General features: G+C 38.7%; 1 protein-coding gene across 4 annotated transcripts; it reads right to left on the reverse strand.

Annotated features, from left to right (window-relative positions):
• Positions 1–395: 395 nt before the first annotated feature.
• On the reverse strand, positions 396–22,244 carry LOC147853358 (uncharacterized). 4 transcript variants are annotated; one of them, XM_087333163.1, is made up of 4 exons: positions 21,130–22,244; positions 3,715–5,098; positions 2,559–3,368; positions 396–895 (listed from the first exon to the last, which is right to left on the reverse strand). In XM_087333163.1, the coding sequence occupies exons 1-4, from the start codon at positions 22,240–22,242 to the stop codon at positions 456–458; spliced, it is 3,747 nt and encodes a 1,248-aa protein (XP_087189289.1). In that variant the 5' UTR covers positions 22,243–22,244; the 3' UTR covers positions 396–455. The 4 variants fall into 4 exon arrangements, with proteins under 4 accessions (XP_087189289.1, XP_087189287.1, XP_087189290.1 ...); XM_087333161.1 differs by having other exon boundaries at positions 20,890–22,244; XM_087333164.1 differs by lacking the exon at positions 396–895 and adding an exon at positions 2,050–2,429 and having other exon boundaries at positions 2,490–3,368; positions 20,890–22,244.
• Positions 22,245–25,028: the final 2,784 nt, after the last annotated feature.

Raw genomic sequence — 25,028 nt, forward strand, 5'->3', positions numbered from 1 at the left:
GCTGATATTTTATCGCGGAGTGCCTAAGCGCGATTATGATGGAAGCTCATGTTCTCCAAAGCATATACAGATAGACATAGTCATAGACATAGAAACATACATGTACATATACATATACATGTACATGTACATATACATATACATGTACATGTACATATACATATACATGTACATGTACATGTACATATACATATACATGTACATGTACATATACATATACATGTACATGTACATATACATGTACATGTACATATACATATACATGTACATATACATATACATGTACATATACATATACATGTACATATACATATACATGTACATATACATATACATATACAAGCTTGAAGTTCATCGACAAATGATCACGTTCCCTTGGATAATTTCAGGATTACCACTGAAATGATTTTCTCTAGATAGAATGCCCAATGCCCTATTTCTCTTACTCACAAACACTATGGAGAGGAAGGCTTGAAGCCCAACATAGTAGATTCCTTACAACAATCTGCACTCTTATCCATATATGTGAGTCCAAGTGATGGTGGTTCCACTTGGACCTGAATTGCCTTCCCTTGCTTCAGAAGAACTAACGCATCTAGCACATCCAACATTGTTGGTCGATCTTTTGGAGATTCCTTGGCACAAGCCAATGCCAAAGCCAATACGCTGTATATGGTCTCGTGGTCTGCGAGTCCATCCTGGATTTCCTTTGTGAGATCGGGATCAATCACATCCATCCAATTCTTGTGTACCGCGGATTGCACCCATTTAGGTAGGCTTTTTCCGTCCATGAAAATGTTGCTAGTCGGACGCCGCTTTGTAATCATCTCTAAAACCACAACGCCATAGCTATACACATCCACCTTGTCCGTCAATCTCTCGCCATATGCATATTCTGCCAATTAAACAAAGCAGATCAAGTCATATAAAGCCATCAAAATATAGAGCAAATCATATAAACCACAAGTACCAGGATACAAAGCACATGCACCATACCCACGCGAATTCGTGGACATCATTGCTTCTCATGTCCGATCCTTACAAGGAACTCCCAGAACACCTAAGCTACTGGATGGCCTTGTACGATGTCGGGGGTTGAACCCATGACCTTATGGTCTCTACCAGAAAACCTTACAAACCAGGATGTAGGTGATCGTCGAGATGAGACTGCTCGACACATGTGGGATTAGACTGAAAGTAGATGAGGATGGACCCCTATACATTGCTATATGTTATTTCCCTCCCAAGGGACAATCACCAGAGAGTATCTATCGGATTTTATATGAGAATGTATCAGTACCTTATATGAGTCAAGATTCCAGTAACTCATGAGAATCAGTAAATTATGGGAATTGCAACTCATTAGGGATCACATGTTCATCTCCATCTATCACCTCCCTGGATAAATACCATGAAGGGAATTATGCAACATCTTTGTATGATATAGCAGATCATCCACCTCTACCACATTCATTGATGCCCTGCACCCTCCCCACTTCCACTTTCTTCAGTGCAGGTATGGTGAAGGAGTCATATTGACAGATTGCCCACAAGAAGGTTTAGTTGCATACATTTTATACATGCCGGAGACATGATTGCATATCTAGTGGTCTTTATGTTCAATAGAGCACAGTGTGGGGGCTTTCCTAAAACTTGGGAGTTCTACCAGGATTGTGCATTTACTCAAGTCAGGAGACCATGATTTGTTTGCTCATTACACCATTCGAGTGAAACAGGGATGTTCACGCGCTCTGATACTCTTTGGGCTGTATGGGGATGATGTTATATGCACATGATATTGTGTTGATAGTAGACTGTGCAGAGGACTTACAAAGATACTTGGATGCTCTACATTCTTTTGCACAAGGTAATGCACTCTCGGTGAAGCTTGATAAAACCAAGTTCATGGTGTTTAACTCTACATCTCAGTGAATAAGGAGTTCTGCAATAGATGTCATGTCTGGACAGATGAGGGTGAATTTTGTAGGCTAATACCTACCTTGGTGTAATGTTCACTGCACCTATCTTCTCCATGAGAAGAAATGCACAGGCTCAGCTTACTGGGATGTATACAGCACTAGGAGGACTACAGGACTGAGTCTGGACCGGCATTACACTTCCCGAGGAATGTTTCATGAGTAGGGATTTAGGGAGAGAGATCTCGTCTCCATGAAATTCAGAACAATTTGAGCTGAAGATAGATATGTATGCTTTTGCCCAAATCATCCTGAAGATCAGTGGGCTAAAGACTGATTTCTTGTGTGCACATTGTATCCTTCACATTACTGGTATCCTCTCATAGAGATGTTTCTACACCTATTCTGCTTGAATCCTTTTTTCTAACTCTCTGATTACTATTTCTTTTTACATTAGTTCATATCAGATACTTAAGTCACGCATCATTTGATGGTCTTTCTCGCTCTCTCTCTCTCTCTCTCTCTCTCTCTCTCTCTCTCTCTCTCACACACACACACACACACACCACACACCACACACAAGCGCGCGCGCATACATGTATGTAAGAACAAACCCAAAGATAGCGATAGCGGATTGGATACCTGGTGCCATATATCCAATTGATCCTTGCATACCCGACATAGAAACTGCCCGATCGATTTCAGACTTTATCATCCGTGCAATACCAAAGTCACTGATATGTGCCTCGAAATCCTCATCAAGAAGAATATTGCTCGGCTTCAGGTCACAATGGAGAACCCGGCCAAATCCTGTTTCCTTATGCAGATAAACCAATCCTTGTGCCACACCATGTGCAATATTAAATCTTTGTTCCCAACGTAACTTGGATTCATTTGTGTGTAGATGCAGATCTAGGTTCCCATTTGGTATGTAATCCAGAATCAAGCATTTCGAATTTGCAGATGATAAGGTACCAAATATTTTCACGAGATTTCTATGCCGAATTTGACCCAGTGTATTTGACTCTGATTGAAAACACTTTTCCACCTCTGGACTGTTGTGGAGATTCAGTTTCTTGACAGCAATCACCATTCCACTACTTAAAACACCTTTGTAGACTGTGCTCGAGCCACCTCTACCAATAATGTTAGCATCATTATATTTGTTGGTTGCATGAGAAATCTCTCGGGCGGAGAGTTTGATCCTTCGGTCGAATGTTACAACTTTAGTTTTCCTCCACTTTTTAGCAGCAATAAAATAAGTGAGTATAGCAATTATTGCACAGATGAAAACCAGAACTACACAAATGATTATGATTTTGGTTTTGGATATGCCATGCTCATGACCTATGGATTCAGATGCTTTGATTGGACAACTTGAGGTAAGTGGAGGCCCACAGAGATCTGCATTTCCGAGATATGAATCACTCAAAAAGCTGCCAAACTGATTTCCTGTAAAAGGAAACAAATTTTACACATGACAGAAGAAAACCATATGCATCAAAAATATCTAAATAAAATGTAAAAACATGAAGATTTAGGGATAGCAATAGTCTCAAGTCTCAAGTCATAGTCTAATGTTACATGGATTCTAAAAAGTCATCTTGATATTCTTTCAGTCTATTTAGCGAAAACCTTGGCTGCACAAAATCACTTTCCACAACCCAAGCGTTGAAACTATATACCAAGCCAATGCTAACATTCACTTCCCACAACCCAAGAGTCGAAAATAATATAACGAGTCAAACTAAGATATTGATAAATAAAAGAAAATCTGTTATAGGAGTAGAACACATACCTGTTGGGATTGCCCCTGACAACTGATTGTTCGATAGATTCAGGAATGTTAGTGATGTCAAAGCTCTTAGTTGGGTAGGTATTGTACCACTAAGCTGATTGTTCGAAAGATCCAACGATTCAAGTGTCAGAACATTTCCGAGACTATTTGGAATTGGCCCTGTTAGTAGATTTCTTGAAAGATTTAGGCTGAACAATCCGGTCAATGAACCAATCTCGTTAGGTATGGTGCCAGACAATTTATTCCCGGACAAATCCAAAGATATGACAACATTCAAGAGATACATGTAGTATAATTGTGTACCCTTTGCATCAATGGTCACTTTAACACTCCACAAAGTTTGGTCTGAATTGGTTGTACTTTCATTCCTCTTAAAACCCTCTAAGTTGTATATGTCAGCTGGAATCGTACCCGAGAATTGGTTGTTGGACACGGCCAAAATCTGTAACTGATTCAAATTCCAGAGCCATAAGGGAAGAGCACCCTCTAGGTTGTTATAACCAACACTTAAAACCCTTAGATTCTTTAGTTGGCCCCAACTGTCAGGGAGAGGGCCACTGAACTGATTACGTGAAAAATCCAGTACCACCAAACTGCTCTCATTCACAAAGGAGGCAGGAAGGCTTCCATTAAAGCTGTTGCCTGCAAGTGAAAATGAATTTAGCTGTCTCAGTGCGGTAAACTGATTTGGAACCTCGCCACTCAAAGAGTTCTCGGAAAGCTTGAGCCACTGGAATTGTATACAATTGGCCAACTCAACCGGTACACCACCCGAGAAATTGTTCATGGACAAGTCTAGATAAACTAGCTTTGTGAGCTTCCCTAATGACAAAGGGATGGGGCCTTCAAGCCTGTTGGGACTAGCCTCAAAGTATACGAGGTTCACAAGATTTCCTAACTCGGATGGTAGGAATCCTGTGAAGTTGTTGTTGCCGAGGTACAGCTGAGTTAAAGTAGTCATATTTCCTAGCTCGGCCGGAATGTTCCCACTCAATCCGTTGGTAAAGATAATGAAGTTACTTAAGTTCTGAATTTTACTTATCTCAACAGGCAATGCACCCATGATGTTATTGGCAGAGAGGTCCAGTTCTTCCAAGCTTCTCATGTCTCCGATCTCCCGAGGCAACTCGCCAGAAAGCTGGTTGTTCTGAGCATATAGGTAATGGAGGTTAGTGAGGTTTCCAATCTCCTTGGGGAGGCTTCCATTGAACTGGTTGTAGGATATGGAAAACCTCTGTAGGTTTTTGAGTTTGCCAATTGTTGATGGTATTGTTCCAGATAGAGCATTCGAGGAGAGATCGAGCTCTTTCAAGTTCCCGAGGTTCCCTAATTCAGCAGGGATGGATCCTTGCAAGTTAATATTCCAGAACCACAAATACTGGATGTTTGTAAGGTTTCCAAACTCAGGAGGGAGACCCCCTTGGAATTTGTTCCCCAACAGAGACATTATCTCCAGGTTATGAAGGCGCCCGAGTTCTGCTGGGATTGCCCCGTCGAGCCTGTTAAGAATGAGGTAAAGTTGAAGGAGCTTACTGAGCTTACCGAGTTCGGGAGGTATGCTTCCAATCAAGTCATTTTGACCCAAATACATGTACTTTAGATTGGTAAGGTTTCCGAGCTCAGGGGGTATGATACCCGTCAAATTCGGCAGGTTGTGGAGTTGAAGCATTTCAAGGGCAGTGAGACTGCCGAGGGAAGGCGGGATTGACCCGACCACATCGCTATTCTTGCTTAAATCAAGCCAAATGAGGGATGTACAATTGCCAACTGAAGAAGGTATGGATCCAGATAGCAAATTCTCTTTGAAATCTAGATGGGTTAGAGATGACAATTGACCTAACTGTTCAGGTATGGACCCTGTGAGGCCATTGATGGAGAGGTTAAGATATGTTAGGAAGGTGAGGTTGGAGAGGTAAGGGGATATGGTTCCTGTAAGGTTGCTTTGCCTGAGGTCTAGGGAGGTCACTCTACTGGTTCCATTCTGATTTGTGCTGTTATTGTTGTTGCAAGTGACCCCTGCCCAACTGCTGTTGCAAGGGAATGAATGAGGTGAAGAGTTCCATGAGCTTAACACACGAAGTGGATCACCATTGATGCTGGCTTTGAAGCTGAGTAGAGCTTCTTTGTCTATGGTTTCTTCCTCATCTAGGGACAATGTGCACAGGAATGGGCATGAAACAATCAGGAATAGAAAGAACAGGGGAGGTGTGGAGGAGGTACATGGGATTACTACTGCACAAATTCTTCTTCTTAGTAATCCCATCATCATCATCATCATCATAATCACCATGAAGATGTCATTCTTCTTCTTCTTCTTAGTAATCCCATCATCATCATCATAATAATAATCACCATGAAGATGTCATTCTTCTTCTTCTTCTTAGTAATCCCATCATCATCATCATAATAATAATCACCATGAAGATGTCCTTCTTCTTCTTCTTATGCTTAGAAGTTAGTACATTTCCTCTGTCTCTATGGCTGTCTCTCTCTCTCTCTCTCTCTGTTTTTTTGTGTCTTTTTGTGTGTGAACACTGAATAGTCCAAAGTAAATGCATTTCCTGTGTCTCTGTGTCTTTTTGTGTCTTTCTGTGTGTGAATAGTCCAAAGTAAATACATAATGGTGGCTACCAAACCATACCCATTGATTGCGTTTGAGTGGGATTGTCAACCCAAATCTAAGTGTCAACACGTCGACTTGTCAACGAAGAGAGCGATAATGTGGTGTAAATGTCTTGGGTCACAAGTATTTCCTCGAGATTGTGAAGCCGTTTGCTTGGTACACCGATTATGTATGTAGTGCACAATGTCGGAATAATGACGTGTAACAAAGACGCTAATCTTTGGATTGGAGCCCAAGACCTTGCAATTTGGCACCACCTAATAGCTTGGAGATTATGATAAGATCGAATGTAATGGAACACAAATGGTTGTTTTATCATCCATGAGGAGACGTATGGTAAGAGATCAATATATCATCTTGTATGTGACTCCTTCCTATGAAATGGGGGTTACTTCTTTGTAATAAAATTCTCTATGCGAAACTAATGCATGCACATATGTGCTAACCCTCCATGGTGGGAATTTGAGTACGTCACTTGAGTCATCATAGTTCTCGCAAATTACCTTATATGATGAGCATGCAAGAAGTTAGTGATATTCATTCTCCACTAGGTTTTGATTGCATACCTTGCATATCCTCATAATAGGTCGATGATCCAATGATGCTACTTCAATACCTTACTTGTGCTACTATCTCTAACAACCAAGGCTCATGGGGATAGTAAGATGCGGTTGGATACTTTCTTGCTTTTTTACTAGAGCTTATCTAATCATTTTACCTTGTATTGGGGCCAACGTTGGAAAATGTCATAGTTATGGTAGAGAGAGAGAGAGAGAGAGAGAGGAGGAGGAGGAGGAGGAGGAGGAGGAAAAGGGACATATCATGGTGGGCACAAGATCATGTTTGTGCTCATAAGCGTCGTGGTGGGACATCAATATTGAATTTATATTAGCATTTGGAAGCTCTTCCATTTACCTTCATTTGATTTATGTTTCGGGGTGTACGACCTTGAACGGAGATGGTGGCATGCTTTATTGAAAAGGCAAGAGTTAAGCTTGGAAACAGGATGGTTCAAACTAATTGCTGGAATATCACTGGTTGTGAAAGGCATGTCAAATGTGTAGGGTCTGTGATGGTTAATAATTTGTTGACATATTGGTAGAGTATGTTGGATTTTGTGGAATGACACCCTTCAAAACAAAAGGGATGTGCCAATTCATTAAAAATGGAGGTTTTGGCGACATCAAGGTTATTAATGGTGGGAAGGTAAACAACATCTTAATCTTCAATTTAATCAGATGGCTAGATTAGGTAAGGTAACAATGGAGGATGCTATGTTGATGCTACAAAGAAGATAAATTGCCTTCTGAACAACAATATCTATCTTTCGTATTCCAAGAGGTTATATCTTTATTTGGTATAAGTTGTAACAATGATTATAACTGCATGTCCCATTTCATGATTTAGACATAGGATCTTAAGAACTTGATTAAGCATTTGTTGGAAATAGGAGATTCATTATGATATCAACAAATTATGTTTGTTGCAAGTTGAGAAACCTAAGTACATGGAGGAAAGGCTTGTAAAGGTATGGGGTTTTCATAAACACATTACCTAGAGGTTTCATGTGATCACAACATGTTGGTGTTCTTGATTGATGCTACGAGCTAAAAGTGTTTCATTTGGAAAGTTATGGTTGGAACTTTACTATTGGGGGATGCATTAAACAAGAGAATGATTGCAAGTGGAATGTGCTTTTGTTTAAATGATGGACATAGTAAGCATGGATTTCTTTTATGCTAGGTGGCTAGAATGGTTTGGAGGTGTATTAATTTAGTGCGGATGTTTTTTATTTGAGTAAGGTTATCTTCATTCAATTGGGTTTTTGCACATATGGAGAATAAGTTAAAATTACTACTTTTGTGGCAATTGACGATATTAGAGAAGTTCTAGAATCTCAATCATGAAGAGAGCCACTTGTGCAAGGTGACATGTCATCATATTCGTCATCTAATTTGGTGTGTTGGTCATAGTATTTAGATCCTTGGAGTTCTAAATATTGTTCTAAGCTAGTCATGTGGTGTTTTCTTTTGTAAGAAAAGGCATTATTTATGAGAAAAGGAGAGAGAGAGAGAGAGAGAGAGAGAGAGAGAGAGAGAGAAATAAAGATATTAATGTCTAAACAAGAGTATTATCAGGGAGTGCAAAGCCAAGGAATCAAACCCTAATCAATGCCATTAGAGAGTACTATGACACCACAATTACACTAGTTACACTTTTTGTTATTATTAAGCTTATTGATTGAGTGTCGAATAACTAAATGAGAAGTTTATATATTGGAGATCCCAATCTTAGTTGGCCTTTTCATGTAAGACTTAAGGTGGTGCAATCAATTATGATACCCATAGTTTCTTATTATCTCTCATCATTGTCACGGTCAAAGGAGGCATTGTTAACAAAGATGAAAAGGAAATTCTAGTATTTCTAGGTTGACATGCACTCATATTTATACTCCTAAACAACTTGGCAATATTTAATTTGCATGGCTACGAATTTTGGGGCCACGACAAAAATTTGACGCGTGTCATGCTTATCAAAGGCCATTTTGCCCATAAACATACACCCAACAAAAATGTTTGTCAAGTGACATATAATAGTTTAAATTTCCATTTTAATGTGAAAGGCCCCTGAGAATTATACATGTCAAATGACATGCTAAAATTCTATTTTCCATGTCATATATGCATTATACCAGATATAAATATATGTATGTATTATGATATGTGTATAATAATATATTATATGTTTTTGTACAACGCACTTAAAATAATATAATAATATAATGATATTATATAATATATATTCTTCAATCTTTATTCTTTACTAATAATAATAGTTGGAATTTGATTTACACAATAACCTTTATTAAATATTCTAAAGTATAGAGTATAGACTCTAGGTATAATTTTAATGTTTTAAGTTTTAACTATTAAACCTATTTTTTAATGCTATCCTTTATTACACACCTTGAGTGGTATCCAGGTCATGCTTTATGATGACTTCTTCATGGTGAACCAGTTCGATATTTGGGATGTATGGTTGGACATAAGTTGCTTGGAATATGTTGATTCAGCCTAAAATCAATGGAGGGTTGGGTTTGATAGATCCTTTGATGCAGCCAAAAGCTCTCTTGACTAAGTTTGTGATTAGAGGATTGTTGCTAGGATAAGAAGGAATATTTCTAAATTAGCTAATGCAGTTAACTCCTAAGACAGGAGGAGCATGGTCACCCTCTCTAAAGTGGTTATTCTTGAATGATATGAAAACGCCAAGGCGGAATTTGGCATCCAATAGATTTTTGCTAGGAATCATAAGAGCATAGGATGTGACTAAATCATCTTAAGTTTGCATAAGGACAAACCTTCAACGTGGGATGCATCACTTAATCAACCTCTTCTTGCCAATTCTCTAGGGTAAATTGGATAATGGGCCAGCTGCATATGTAGGAACTTGGACTCAATTTCAACAAATGTCACAAGAAGATCGTCTTGCACATCTACAATCAGTTCATGGTGCTAAGATAATGGCTACCCGCATATCAACAACATATTCGTTTTCTATAACCTTCCAACCCAGGTAGAAACATCTATGGTTTGGATGCTTCACAAATGATACATTGATGGTTGTTAAGGGTGTTTCACCTAACGGGTGTGTTGCTTATTTTTTAGGTCCTAGACAACAATAGATTGCAATCTTACCAGTCGGTCATTCATTGAAAGAGAATGTAGCCGCCAATTTGCGGCAATGTGGAATTTGCCATGAGGCTCAGGACACTACCAAGAATGTCCTATGGTCTTGTCCTTTCGCTCAACAAGTATGATGTGGGGAGTGTTACATTCAATCTTGATGTTGTATGAGGCAAACGATGTTCAGGAGGCAATGACAATACATAATAGAAGATTGATATTACTTATCCCTTCCAGCAACCTCAAAAGCATGTGCGATCTGTCAAGATTTGGAAAACAGTGACCACCGTAACGTTATGGGTATTATGGAAATGTCGATGTAACCGACTTTATGATGCGGTAGACATTCATCTCTGTATGGGAGAACTTGTTTGCAGTTGTCTGTTGCCAGTATGATGATATGCATGGTTCCCTAGACACTGTGAACAAGAGAAGGAAAAAGCTTCTTCACTTATGGAAAACGTTGCCCCTGTTTACAATGTCAACTCAAGAGCCTCAATGGCACTATTGACTTCCATGGAATCTTTCTTGAATATCAACAAATTTCAACACCTTCTACAAAGTTCGATATTTGGTCATAGGTTATTTTACATCATTGTATATAAAAAGTTGTAACCTCCTAGGCAATTGGGTTCGAATTATAGCCTTCAGGTGTTGCTTTCCTAATAGTATTGAAGAAAATCTTTTATATATATAAAAAAACTATCCTTTATTACAAAATTTAGGTTAGTAAAAAAAGAAGAAGATGGGCAGCAACAAGTTCTTGATACACATTGCAACTAGGTATAAAGTTTTCTATTCTGTGTTTATTCTATTTCTCATGCCTTAATTTATATTTACCATTGTAAGTCATTTACATTATTTTGTAAATATCGATATTATTATATGTTTTAACTTTAATTGTTTATTATTGTTTTAATTCTTAGCTTGGAAGCAAATCTCGTAACATGCTTTGGAGCAAACCCTAATCAAAATGAGACGGGTAAATCTCTAATACTATTTGTAACACTTGATTATCACTTAAAAGTAATGTTAACTCATATTGATTTTATGTGTGGTTGTGCATATATTGCAACAATAGAACACGACATTGTTGGGTGATTCAATTGTTTATCCTTCAAGCTTCGATATTGTGGAACTACATTTTAAAATGTAAGTTACTAACATATTATGTAATATTAGCAAGTTATTATACAATATAATTTTTGTATTACTATTATGTAAGCAATAACTTGAATATTTCTGTTATATTGAAATGATATTATGTCAACACTATTTGGATTGTCTCTATTATTGCATTGAAATGAAAGAATTTCTAGTAATGAAATGTATAACAAAGAAAGTCGACTATAAGAGCTCAATATGAAGGTTGGTAGGATCTTCAAACACAGTGAAAGCTGCAAGACTTTCCTTTCAAGAATCATGGTCAGATTCGTCCTTAGTGGATTATGTAGATCGCATGCCAAAGTGGTGTTACATCACGCCAAAATGGTTATTTCTAGCTTGACAGCCCAACTAGGAAGGTACATAGTATTTTTCGGAAATTTTACATATTGTACGATGATTAGCGCATATTGGGTAATGTGGTTGAATGTCTATGATGACATTTTTGTTGTACATATTGGAGTGTAAAGACACTCTACCTACCAATGGGAGGTATCTCTCTCTCTCTCTCTCTCTCTCTCTATATATATATATATATATATATATATAACAATGTAGCATTATATAGAGCTTTTCATTTTTTAAATTTGTATGTGGAATGATACGATAGTTTTTGCACTCTTATGTCATATGACATACATCTTTAAAAAATGTTCGTAAAAAAACTTTAATATTAACCCATCAAATTTATTCCCTAGTTCGGACCAATTGATGGAATATGCTGAATATTAAAAGAACTATGAAGTGTCAAAGGTATCTGATAATTAATCATTTACTTACAACTGGTAGTCATATTAGATTTCATACAATGGCACCATTCTCTAGATAGGTTGTACACTAGTTCTTCACGAATGGAAGTTTTGGCAATATCACAAAAGTAGTGCAAATGTGTGTGAAATGTGAGCGGGACCATCGGGGATTTGAACGAGAGAGGATGGGAATACTGAGTCATCAAAGATAGAGTGCACGTGAATATCAATTTCCACGCGTGATTTTGTTTGAGGGGGTTAAGTTAGCCCGCCTACTCGTACTCTTGTGTGAATAGAACCTTTCGAGTTTGTATGTGTAAAAAGGTAATTAAGGATTAATTATTTGAAAGAAATATATTTTGGTGTTTGTATGTTGTGTACATATGTGCACAGGTTCAAATGTAGGTATGCATATGTTTTATATAAAACTATATATATATATATACATAGAACGTAATATTCGTGTTTGTGGAGGCATTCAAACGTTTGAAAACGTACACGTTTGAAAGGGGAAAAATATGTGTTCCTTTTTTTTTTCTTTTTTTCATTTGTTTTCATTGCAAATTTAGCCCATAATATAGACCATAGTTAATCCAATCAAACGTGTCAAACCAATCCAACTTTTAGTTGATTTACCATTCACGTTTTATTGAATCAAACGCGAATGCGAATGCGAGTATGATACGTATGGTTCATTCTATGTATATATATATATATATATATATAACTAAAATAATATATATATAGCTGTGTACACTTTGTATATATTATTGGGATGTACATATGTGTCTTCGAGTGTGTTTTTATGTATATAAGGTTTTATGTAATGTGTTATGTCCCAAATATTGTTAGACTTAACACACACAAAGAACACACGATGGAGACAAAACAAGGGACATAAATGCTCTTTATATTATACAACTCAATGTGTTATGAAAGAGTCCCAATATTGGGACAAAACCAAAAGGTGAGTTGGAACAAGTTGGGATGAGTTAGGACAACACCACTCTGATTCGGGGGAGAGACAAACGAGCATCAACTTCTGAAATGAGGAAATGAGTGAGGGTAAGAAATTCATCCATCTCAAATGTTGGGGCTCTTTTATTTGGAAGACTCATTTCATCTACGAAATTGGAACCAAGTTGCCTTGACTTGTCCATAAATGTCTTGATGATATATTCTTCTTCCTGTTGTCGTATTGTGGCAGGTTCTTATTACTTCACTCTAGTTCTCGATTAAACTCACTAACGCCATCATCATCTTCTAGAAGAACTCCAAGTCTCTTCATTTCGGCGTGGTCAACAAACTTCAAGAACGTAAGCACTTTATTCACCACCACCAATCTTTGATGTCACTTTGAAAGTTGAGCATAGTGGGGTTCAAACTCACTGAATGCCACCAAAGCATTCTTGTAGGGTTTCTATGATGCTACCCATTTGTCAAACTTGTAGTGACTTGCTCTCGTCACATCTTTATCTTTGAATTCTTTTTGTTATGCCATTTGAAAGGAACCCCATGTTGTATGGGATTGTTGAAGCTTAATGAGCTCTTTATTGTAGATCAAAGGACACCACTCGATTAAAGTACTTCGATTTGATTAATTCACTGACACCTTTTTGAAGCATCTCGTTGTTGTATGTATTTAAAAAATTTGTGAAGTCTTCATTTTGAGTAGCTATCCTCCCTTGCCGCATGTTTCATGTCGGTTCATTTTGGAAACTCTTCATGAAATTATATAATCCCAAGTTGTACCAATCAATTTTCTATGCAAGTTAGAAGCGCCACATGGTGGAACATAACAACTTAATGGCCAAGGAAGAAGCATTCAATGTGATTTGCATTGCTAAGAAGTGTTGATATTAATCGTTAATTCTCCTTCAACATGAACCTTAGTGCCTTTGTCTATTTGATCACTAGGTCTACGCTAACTTGAAAAAAGAGCAAGATGGATGCCAATAGTGTGAATTTGAAATCATCATCTTTTATATGCTTGATGGCCTAGATGTAGTTGCAACTTACTTATTGATGTTGTTCTAGTTTCAATATGTTGATCATTATGATGAACCTCTCAAGTAAGGTGGATAATATCATTGACTCTCTTATCCAATTATAAGATGTAACATTTCATAATTATCAATATATAAGATAAATCATCGAAGTGAAACAATGAACACTTGACACTTGTCATCACCGAATGAAAATGGGGGAAGATGGTGAGATAAGTTCAAAGTAGAATGAAGGGGCAAACGAAGCTCCTTGATGAGTAGATTGAAGAAGTGATGCCGAGTTAAGACTAAATGAAAATGACAATGTTATGTGTTTAATAGTTATAAGTGCATTAAATGAAGTAGATTTACACAAATCATAAATATGTCGATGGGACATAATGCCCCATCCCATGCATGAGATGTTATCATCAATAAACTAAAGCAAATAGAATGCTTTGTTATTGCAACACAAATCATAAATATGTAGATGGGACATAACGCCCCATGCATTTCATGTCATCATCAATAAACTAGAACAAATAAAATTCTTTGTTATGGCATCAAGGTCGGGAGGGATATCAGTGCAAAGAAAAGAAAAAGAAAAGACGAATGAGAATTTTGTGTTGTGCTTTTGAGGATATTTCTATCCCACGATGACATCATAGATATTGTGGTGTGCATGTGTTCCTTTGTGCGACCCTTTTAGCACACCCTTTTTAGCACGCATGTAGCTAAGCCAACCCAAATGGGTATCTTTGTATCAACTATAAATTGAGCAAGAAGTCAGAAGTTGAGTAGGCTGGTTTTGATCTTTTATGTGCTTTCACAATATAGAAGATGAATACAAAGCGTACAGTAAATGTAGCCAAATAAACATTATGTTGACCACATTCTCCAATAAAGAGAAGTTAAAAGGAATCCATTATCCCACATTTGTCATGCCAATGCCAAACAATATCTAGAGGATCATCACTTAGTTAAGAAAACTTTTGTTGCTTAGAACTATATTATAACATGTGAAATTGGTTGTCGTATAAATCAACATGACACGCCATTGTTATCATTAAATTAACCCTTACAATTACTAACATCACACTAGTAAAATGGAAAAGCAAAGTGCCACCGATGAAATGTGATGCACACGCAAACAATAAAGTTTTAGTTGTGTGTGTAATGAGTTTTATATTTGCTCCAAATAATTTAGAGATGAAAGCCCAAATGAAAAACTATATTCCTTTCTCATAACTTGTATAGAGATGAAGATGTGTGTGCAAGTACTTTAAAGAATCCCTAAGTGCAACAAGTGTTTATTCTTTTGTTTAGGAACACTTTTATTACTAGTGGGAAACCTCAAAGTGAGTTGAAAACCCACAAAGAATAAAGAAATACAAGTGCCGATTAGACACGAAAGAGCTTAAAAGTAGTCAAAGTAAAGATTGTAAATTTGTAGCGTGATGTCTCTAAGGTGCAGACAATCAAATAGAGATTGCATGAGGGATTGCTTAAAGAAGCTAACTTCATGCAGTTGGTTTCGATTTGTCCAAATGGTCTAGAGTGCCCAAAATTGTGTCCATTGGAGAAAATAGGCATTGTTGGATAGGGCACACGAAATTTGTTTAAATATCTAAAAGTGTTTCCCAAACCTTCGACCAGGAAATCTGTGATAAGGAGATGCACTTAGTCTTTGTACAAATGTTGTAGTGAATGAACAAGTCCATAATAAGTGTGGGACCGTTTCCAATCGTCCACCACATATTGCACAATGTGGTGAGGCTATCAATCTCTTTTGAAGATTTGACCCAATCGGGAGCACACCCAATAGGCATCTCCATAGGAATACTTGTTGCTTAAGTGGAAGACCAGAGCTCCATAAGCTTGTAAGACTTTTTTCCCAGTCTTGAATCTTGCGATCTCCATCTAGAGGTGGCATAGGTACTAAGGAAAGTACCAACTCTGTGACTTGATTCCAAATAACGCGATGATGTGGCCCAAGACTATAACAACATGTCATGTCATTGAAGTGCAATAAGTGACCTTGGTCATTTACCATATCTGCGATTGATTTCAGCCCCTTCTTTGCTAAAAAGTAAGCTTTCCTAGGCTCTTGTTTAGCTAGTGACCGTGGGAATATAGCACTTCAACGTAAACTTTCGAGGCCTAAAGAGTTCCCTGATTTTGAATTCCTACCTCTCCATTTCCTTCCAGTGCTTTAGAAGCTTTGAGCTAAACAGAAAACCGTTGATGTTTATTCATGTTGCTAACTAGCAAGAATGTTTTTGTTTAGATTTTCATAACAGATGAACAAAGGATTATGGTCATGTTACACTTAATATAACATGATATATTTTGTTGCACATTCCATACATGCTAAAAGAGAGAAGTATACAACTACAAGAAACAAATGAAATCTCTCTTTCGCCCTCATGTCAAATAAGATCAACGTAAATATTATAAGATTTGTGTAAGAATGGCTTGAAAGATGCAAGATATTGATCTCTTTGGTCTAATAATGAACATTAAATATCAACATAGATTTCTACTTGACTATGCTAACATTTTAATTTTCTGGCTACTTCATCCTATGCTAGATAATATCAAGATTGATTTGTATGCTCTATCATACCATTTAGATTTACATGATACTTTGATACCAAATCTACATGGTTATCTCTTTCAGTGTATCATTGATAATTGCATGTTTTGTGTAATTGCCATCTGAATAATGTCATTGATAATTGCATGTTTTGTGTAATTGCCATATGAATAATGTGTATGTATGTTATATTGGTTGAAGTTGGAGTTATATTGGTCTCTTGTTATCCTTTACCACCTTATAATGCAAGTAGGGACAATGTCATGTAACTCGTCAGGACTGCCAATATATTATCATTATGGTTTCATCATTCTCACAACCCTAAAAGAAAAGCAACCTATTTACTTCAACATTGACAAAATCCTCAGTGTTAAAGTCAAGCCTAGCTTGTGCTTAAGTTTACTGTGTGATTATGATAGAGGATGACACATCTTGGGAGGCAGAGAAGCTCATGTGCTCCTATGCAAAGAAAGCCTAAAGCCTAAACCCTTGTGCTTAAGTTTACTGTGTGATTATGATAGAGGATGATACATCTAGGGAGGCAGACAAGCTCATGTGCTCCTATGCAAAGAAAGCCTAAACCCTAAACCCTTGTGCTTAAGTTTACTGTGTGACTATGATAGAGGATGATACATCTAGGGAGGCAGACAAGCTCATGGGCTCCTATGCAAAGAACATACACATACACAAGCTTGAAGTGCATCTCCAGACAACCTCTGTTCCCTTGGATAATTTCAGAATTACTGCTGACATTATTTTCTGAATTACTGCTGACAATATTTTCTCTAGAGAAAATGCAAAATACCCTTTTTCTCTGACTCACAAACACTATGGAGAGGAAGTTCCAGAGCCCAATGAAGCAGGTTCAGCAGTAGAATGTGAGCTGGTATCAACAATTGCAGGTCCAGGTGATGGTTCCACTTCAACCTGAATTACCTTTCCTTGCTTCAGAAGAACTAATGCATCTAGCACATCCAGCATTGTTGACCGATCTTTCGGAGCTTCCTTGGTACAAGCCAATGCCAAAGCCAATACACTGTATATGCACTCCTGGGCTGCTAACCCATCTTGGATTTCCTTCTTGAGGTCTAGATCAATCACATCCATCCAATTCCCGTTTACTGCAGATTGCACCCATTTGGGTAGGCTTTTTCCGTTCGTGAAAATGTTGCTGGTCGGACGCAACTTTGTAATCATCTCTAATACCACCACCCCATAGCTATACACATCCACCTTGTCTGTCAATCTCTCACCATATGCATATTCTGCCAATTGCAAAACAGGGCAAATCATATTTAAAATTAAATCCTCCCTCTTTGATACTTCACCACTAATGAACAGATGATGGAGAAGGCTGACCCATGACACTTTTGGAAAGGCTTTCTCCAGCTTTGAAGCATTGGGAGTCAAACTTACAATACCACACAGGTTGCAGGGATAGTCTCACATATCACAGACTTCTTCCATAAGTCTTTACCTCCACTGATAAAGTGCCATGGAGTCATCAAAGAGCAAGCAGAAGAATGAGGACATCAACTGAGACCATGAGAACTAGGAACAAATCACATGAGCCATACCCACACAAAATTGTCTTCATGTCCTATCTGTCCAAGGACACCCAGAACACTCAGCTTACTAGATGGCATTGCAGGATGCCAACATTGCAGGATCCTTGCTTCTAACTCTCCAATTACCATTTCTTTTTACATTAGTTCATATCAACTACTTCATGCATCATTTGATGGTTTCTCTCTCTTTCTCTCTCTTTAGCTTAAGTTCTATTTTATTTTATTTTTATTTTTGATGAATGGGTAAATACCCCATTTTTGTTGTAAACCAATTGTCTCATGCGCCAATTTTGGTCTTAGAAAACGTTAATATATCTTTAGAAAACGTTAATATATCTTTCTTTCTTTCTTTCTCTCTCTCTCTCACACACACACACCACACACATACATGCACACACACACACACACACACACACACACACACACACGCATACATGTACCTAAGAAAAAACCCGAAGATAACAAAGAGATAGCGGACTGGATACCTGGTGCCATATATCCAATTGATCCTTGCATACCCGACATGGAAACCGCCCGATCAATTTCGGAGTTTATCATCCTGGCAATACCAAAGTCACTGATATGTGCCTCGAAATCCTCATCAAGAAGAATATTGCTTGGCTTCAGGTCACAATGGAGAACCCGGCCAAATCCTGTTTCCTTATGCAGATAAACCAATCCTTGTGCCACACCATGTGCAATATTAAATCTTTGTTCCCAACGTAACTTGGATTCATTTGTGTGTAGATGCAGATCTAGGTTCCCATTTGGTATGTAATCCAGTATCAAGCATTTCGAATTTGCAGATGATAAGGTACCAAATATTTTCACGAGATTTCTATGCCGAATTTGACCCAATGTATTTGACTCTGATAGAAAACACTTTTCCACCTCTGGACTGTTGTGGAGATTCAGTTTCTTGACAGCAATCACCATTCCACTACTTAAAACACCTTTGTAGACTGTGCTCGAACCACCTCTACCAATAATGTTAGCATCATTATATTTGTTTGTTGCACGAGAAATCTCTTGGGCGGAGAGTTTGATCCTTCGGTCGAATGTTACAACTTTAGTTTTCCTCCACTTTTTAGTAGCAATTAAAAAACCGAGTATAGAAATTATTGCACAGATGAAAACCAGAACTACACAAATGATTATGATTTTGGTTTTGACTATGCCATGCTCATGACCTATGGATTCAGATGCTTTGATTGGACAACTTGAAGTAAGTGGACGCCCACAGAGATCTGCATTTCCGAGATATGAACCACTCAAAAAGCTGCCAAACTGATTTCCTGTAAAAGGAAACAAATTTTACACATGACATAAAAAACCATAAGCATAAAAAATATCTAAATAAAATGTAAAAACATGAAGATTTAATGATAGCAATAGTCTCAAGGCCCAAGTCATAGTCAAATGTTACATGGATTGTAAAAGTCATCTTGATATTCTTGTTGTCTATTTACTGAAAACTCTGGTTTCACAAAATCATTTTCCACAACCCAAGCGTTGAAACCATATACCAAACCAATGCTAACATTCACTTTCCACAAGCTACGAGTTGAAAATGATATAACGAGTCCAACTAAGATATTGATAAATGAAAGAGAATCTGTTATAGAAGTAGAACACATACCTGTTGGGATTGCCCCTGACAACTGATTGTTCGATAGATTCAGGAATGTTAGTGATGTCAAAGCTCTTAGTTGGGTAGGTATTGTACCACTAAGCTGATTGTTCGAAAGATCCAACGATTCAAGTGGCAGAACCTTTCCGAGACTATTTGGAATTGGCCCTGTTAGTAGATTTCTTGAAAGATTTAGGCTGAACAATCCGGTCAATGAACCAATCTCGTCAGGTATGGTGCCAGACAGTTTATTCCCCGATAAATCCAAAGATATGACAGCATTCAAGAGATACATGTAGTATAATTGTGTACCCTTTGCATCAATGCTCACTTTAACAGTCCATAAAGTTTGGTCTAAACTGGTTGTACTTTCATTCTTGAAACCCTCTAAGTGGTATATGTCAGCTGGAATTGTACCTGAGAATTGGTTGTTTGAGAGGACCAAAATCTGTAACTGATTCAAATTCCAGACCCATAAGGGAAGAACACCCTCTAGGTTGTTATACCCGACATTTAAAAGCCTTAGATTCTTTAGTTGGCCCCAACTGTCAGGGAGAGGGCCACTGAACTGATTACGTGAAAAATCCAGTACCAGCAAACTGCTCTCATTCACAAAGGAGGCAGGCAGGCTTCCATTAAAGCTGTTGCCTGCAAGTGAAAATAAATTTAGCTGTTTCAGTGTGGTAAACTGATTCGGAACCTCACCACTCAAAGAGTTCTCGGAAAGCTTCAGCCGCTGGAATTGTATACAATTGGCCAACTCAACTGGTAAACCACCCGAGAATTTGTTCATGGACAAGTCTAGATAAACTAGACTTGTGAGATTCCCTAATGACAGAGGGATGGGGCCTTCAAGCCTGTTGGGACTAGCCTCAAAGTGCCCAAGGTTCACAAGATTTCCTAATTCGGATGGTAGGAATCCTGTGAAATTGTTGTTGCCGAGGGACAGCTGAATTAAAGTAGTCATATTTCCTAGCTCGGTCAGAATGTTCCCACTCAATCCATTGCTAAAGATAATGAAGATACTTAACTTCTGCATTTTATTTATCTCAACAGGCAATGCACCCATGATCTTATTGTCAGAGAGGTCCAGTTCTTCTAAGCTTCTCATGTCTCCGATCTCCCGAGGGAACTCACCAGAAAATTGGTTCTTTCGAGCATATAGGTAATGGAGGTTAGTGAGGTTTCCAATCTCCTTGGGGAGACTTCCATAGAACTGGTTTTCCGATATGGACAAACTCTCTAGGTTTTTGAGATTGCCAATTGTTGATGGTAGTGGTCCAGATAGAGCATTCGAAGAGAGATCAAGCTCTTTCAAGTTCCTGAGGTTCAACTCTTCCGAGCTTTGCATGTCTCCGATCTCCTGAGGCAACTCTCCAGAAAGCTGGTTGTTCTGAGCATATAGGTAACGGAGGTTAGTGAGGTTTCCAATCTCCTTGGGGAGGCTTCCATTGAACTGGTTGTAGGATATGGACAACCTCTCTAGGTTTTTGAGCTTGCCAATTGTTGATGGTAATGGTCCAGATAGAGCATTCGAGGAGAGATCAAGCTCTTTTAAGTTCCCGAGGTTCCCTAATTCAGCAGGGATGGTTCCTTGCAATTTAATATTCCAGAACCGCAAATACTGGATGTTTGTAAGGTTTCCAAACTCAGGAGGGATGCCCCCTTGGAACTTGTTCTGCAACAGAGACATTATCTCCAGGTTATGAAGGTGGCCGAGTTCTGCTGGGATAACCCCGCCGAGGTTGTTGATCATGAGGTAAAGTTCAAGAAGCTTAGTGAGCTTACCGAGCTCAGGAGGTATGCTTCCAGTCAAGTTATTTTGACCCAAATACATGTACTTTAGATTGGTAAGGTTTCCAAGCTCCGGGGGTATGGTACCCCTCAAATTCGGCAGGTTGTGGAGTTGAAGCATTTCAAGGGCAGTGAGACTGCCGAGGGAAGGCGGGATTGAACCGACCACATCGATATTCTTGCTTAAATCAAGCCAGACAAGGGATGTACAATTGCCAATTGAAGCAGGTATGGGCCCAGATAGCAAATTCTCTTGGAAATCTAGATGGGTTAGTGATGAAAATTGACCTAACTGGTCAGGTATGGACCCTGTGAGGCCATTGATGGAGAGGTCAAGGTATGTTAGGACGGTGAGGTTGGAGAGGTAAGGGGATATGGTTCCTGTAAGGTTTCTTTGCCTGAGGTCTAGGGAGGTCACTCTTCTTGTTCCATTGTGGTTTGTGGTGTTCTTGTTGCAAGTGACCCCTGCCCAGCTGCTGTTGCAAGGGAAGGAATGAGGTGAAGAGCTCCATGAGCTTAACACACGAAGTGGGTCACCATTGATGCTAGCTTTGAAGCTCAGTAGAGCTTCTTTTTCCATGGTTTCTTCCTCTGCTATGGACAATGTGTACAGGATTGGGCATGAAACAATCAGGAATAGAAAGAACAGGGGAGGTGTGGAGGAGGTACAGGGGATTACTACTGCACAAATTCTTCTTCTTCTTCTTCTTAGTAATCTTATCATCATCATCATCATCATCATAATGAACATGAAGATGTCCTTCTTCTTCTTATAATTAGAAGTTAGTACATTTGCTACATTTGCTCTGTTTCTATGGCTCTCTCTATCTCTGTTTTTTGTGTCTTTATGTGTGTGAATATGTACATAGTCCAAAGTAAATACATTTCCTCTGTCTCTCTGTTCTTTTTGGGTGTCTTTTTGTGTGTGAATAGTCCAAAGTAAATACATAATGGTCATGGTGGGTACCTAGTGCCAAACCATACCCATTGACTGACACTTAGATTCGTCAATGAAGAGTATAAATGTCTTGGGTCACAAATATGTCCTGGAGATTTGTGAAGTGTCAAATCGCCATCTTGTCAACGAAGAGAACGATATAATGAGTGTAAATGTCTTGGGTCACAAATATCTAAGTGTCAAATCACCAACTTGTCAACGAAGAGAGCGATAATGAGTGCAAATGTCTTGGGTCACAAATATGTGATGGAGATTTGTGAAGCCATTTGCTTGATACACTGATGATGTTGTGCAGAGTGTTAGACAAATGATGTCTAACAAAGATGTTAATGTCCGGATTTGAGCTCAAGACCTTGCATTTTGACACAACCTAATAGCTTGCAATGTATGATAAGGTATAATGTACTAGAACACAAATTGTTGTTTTATCATCCAGAGGAGAGCTATATGAAGAGATCAATATATCATTTTGTATGTGACTCCTTCCATAAGAAATGGGGTTACTTCTTTGTAATAAGATTCTCTACGCGAAAATAATGCATGCACATATATGATAAGATGGAATGTAATGGAACACAAATAGTTGTTTTATCATCTATGAGGAGGCCAGTTTTGACCTGGATGAGATCAATTGTATATCATCCTTCCTACGAAATGGGGTTACTTCTTTGTAATAAGATTCTCTATGCAAAACTAATGCATGCACATATCTACTAACCCTTCGTGGTGGGGATATGAGTATGTCACTTGAGTTGTCTTCCCCATCTAACAAGTCATCGTACTTCTCGCAAATCACCTTACATGATGAGCATGCAAGAAGTTATGGATATTCATTCTCCACGACGTTTTGATTGTAGACCTTGCATATCCTTATATTTGGTTGATGATCCAATGATGCTACTTCAATACCTTACTTGTGGTACTATCTCTAACAACCAATTTTCATGGGGAGAGTAAGATGTGGTTGGATACTTCGTAGCTTTTTTACTAGAGGTGATCCAATCGTTTTGCCTTGTATTGGTGCCAATATTGGGAAATATCATAGTCATGGTAGAGAGAGAGAGAAAGAGAGAGAGAGAGAGAAGAGGAAAAGTGACATATCATGATTGGCACAAGATCATGTTTGTGTTCATAAGAGTCTTGGTGGGGCATCAATATTGAATTTATATTAGTATATGGTAGATCCTTAGTTTACCTTCATTTGATTTATGTTTTGGGGTGTACGACCTTGGACAGAGATAGTGTCTTGCTTTATTGAAAAGGCAAGAGTTAAGCTAGGAAATAGGATGGTTCAAACTAATTGTTGGCATATCACTAATTGTGAAAGGCATGTCAAATGCGTAGGGTCTGTGATGGTTAATAATTTGTTGACATATTGGTAGAGTATGTTGGATTTTGTAGAATGCCATCTTTCAATATTAGAAATGGAGGTTCTGGCGACATCAAGGTTATTACCGGTGGGAAGGTAAACAATGTAAAAGAATACATGTGGAAGCTTAACAGACACAACCGGGTAACAACAGAGAGAAAAGACAAAGAGGTTTAATGGAAAGCTTAACCAACACAGCATACGCGAGAGAGACAAAGAGAGGAGAACACACAAAAAAACTCTATCCCAAAACAATACTCTAAAACTCTATACATAGGATGTGCTTAGAGAGCACTTTTATACAAGTCCATACGAACTGACAGAAGTACTGACTTGTACTTCAATGCTCATCAATGAGCCCCTACACTAACTCCCAAAATATATTCCTCCGTGGAATATCTATCCAACGGCCTCCTGGTTTACGTATCGCTACGGCCTCTCGTTGCGCACCCGGTTTACGCACCCACTCTACGCATTGGTTTACGCACCCAATGTTGAGCTTGTATCTCAACACTCCACCTTAAGCTCAACTTGAGGTTCCACATGTTCTTCCGGATCTTCACTCTAGCTTCTCTTGGCTTCACACCTCGCTCGCGCTCCTCGACCTGTTCGATTCTGTGCGCCTCAACCCTTTTGGTCGGCTTGTCTACTTGTGCAGTCTTTCTCAGGCCCCTTGCTATCGCGGTGTTGGCGCCTCTTCCACTACACTTTCCTCCGCTTGGCCTTCAGTTGATTCAGCGTCTCTGAATCGAACATTCGAAACGATTTGTTTCCGCTCTTGCCCGAATTGGCTGTCTCCAATTCGTCTTCTATCTTCAGACTCTTAACTACATCAGACCATGTCTTGGTCTTGGCCATCTCGCCCTTCTTGGCTTCATCTCCCCCTTGTTCGGTTGACACTGGCTCTTCCCTTCGGTTGTTGCCCTTGTTTCCGCCTTCGGCTTCTTCCGTCGACCCGAAATCGAACTCTTCATGCGACTCGGCTTCGCGGTCACTTCTGCTCCTTTCATGCTCCTTTTCCTGGTCTTTTCTCCCCCTCAAGTTCGGCACGTCGAGGTGTCACAAACCAAATCACACCTGAGAATTGCCGCAACTTGTCGAGACCAAGGGGTTTGGTGAAGATGTTGGCCGTCTACCGATCTGTCAGAACAAACACTAGTTCGATTTCACCGGAGAGGACACGTTCGCAGAC

The sequence above is a fragment of the Azolla caroliniana genome, unplaced genomic scaffold, assembly GCF_043228905.1.
Source record: "Azolla caroliniana isolate FFs.n. ecotype wild unplaced genomic scaffold, voAzoCaro1.0.p SCAF_17, whole genome shotgun sequence".
NCBI lineage: Eukaryota > Viridiplantae > Streptophyta > Polypodiopsida > Salviniales > Salviniaceae > Azolla > Azolla caroliniana.

What these genes read in the sequence shown, in the direction of transcription:
- LOC147853358 (XM_087333161.1), bottom strand. Translation starts at nt 22,242, where the DNA reads ATGATGATGATGATAAGATTACTAAGAAGAAGAAGAAGAAGAATTTGT. An exon ending in GTCAGGGGCAATCCCAACAG is followed by an intron (nt 3,369 to 3,714) that starts GTATGTGTTCTA and finishes TTCCTTTTACAG; the next exon opens with GAAATCAGTTTGGCAGCTTT. An exon ending in AATTGGATATATGGCACCAG is followed by an intron (nt 896 to 2,558) that starts GTATCCAATCCG and finishes TTTAATTGGCAG; the next exon opens with AATATGCATATGGCGAGAGA.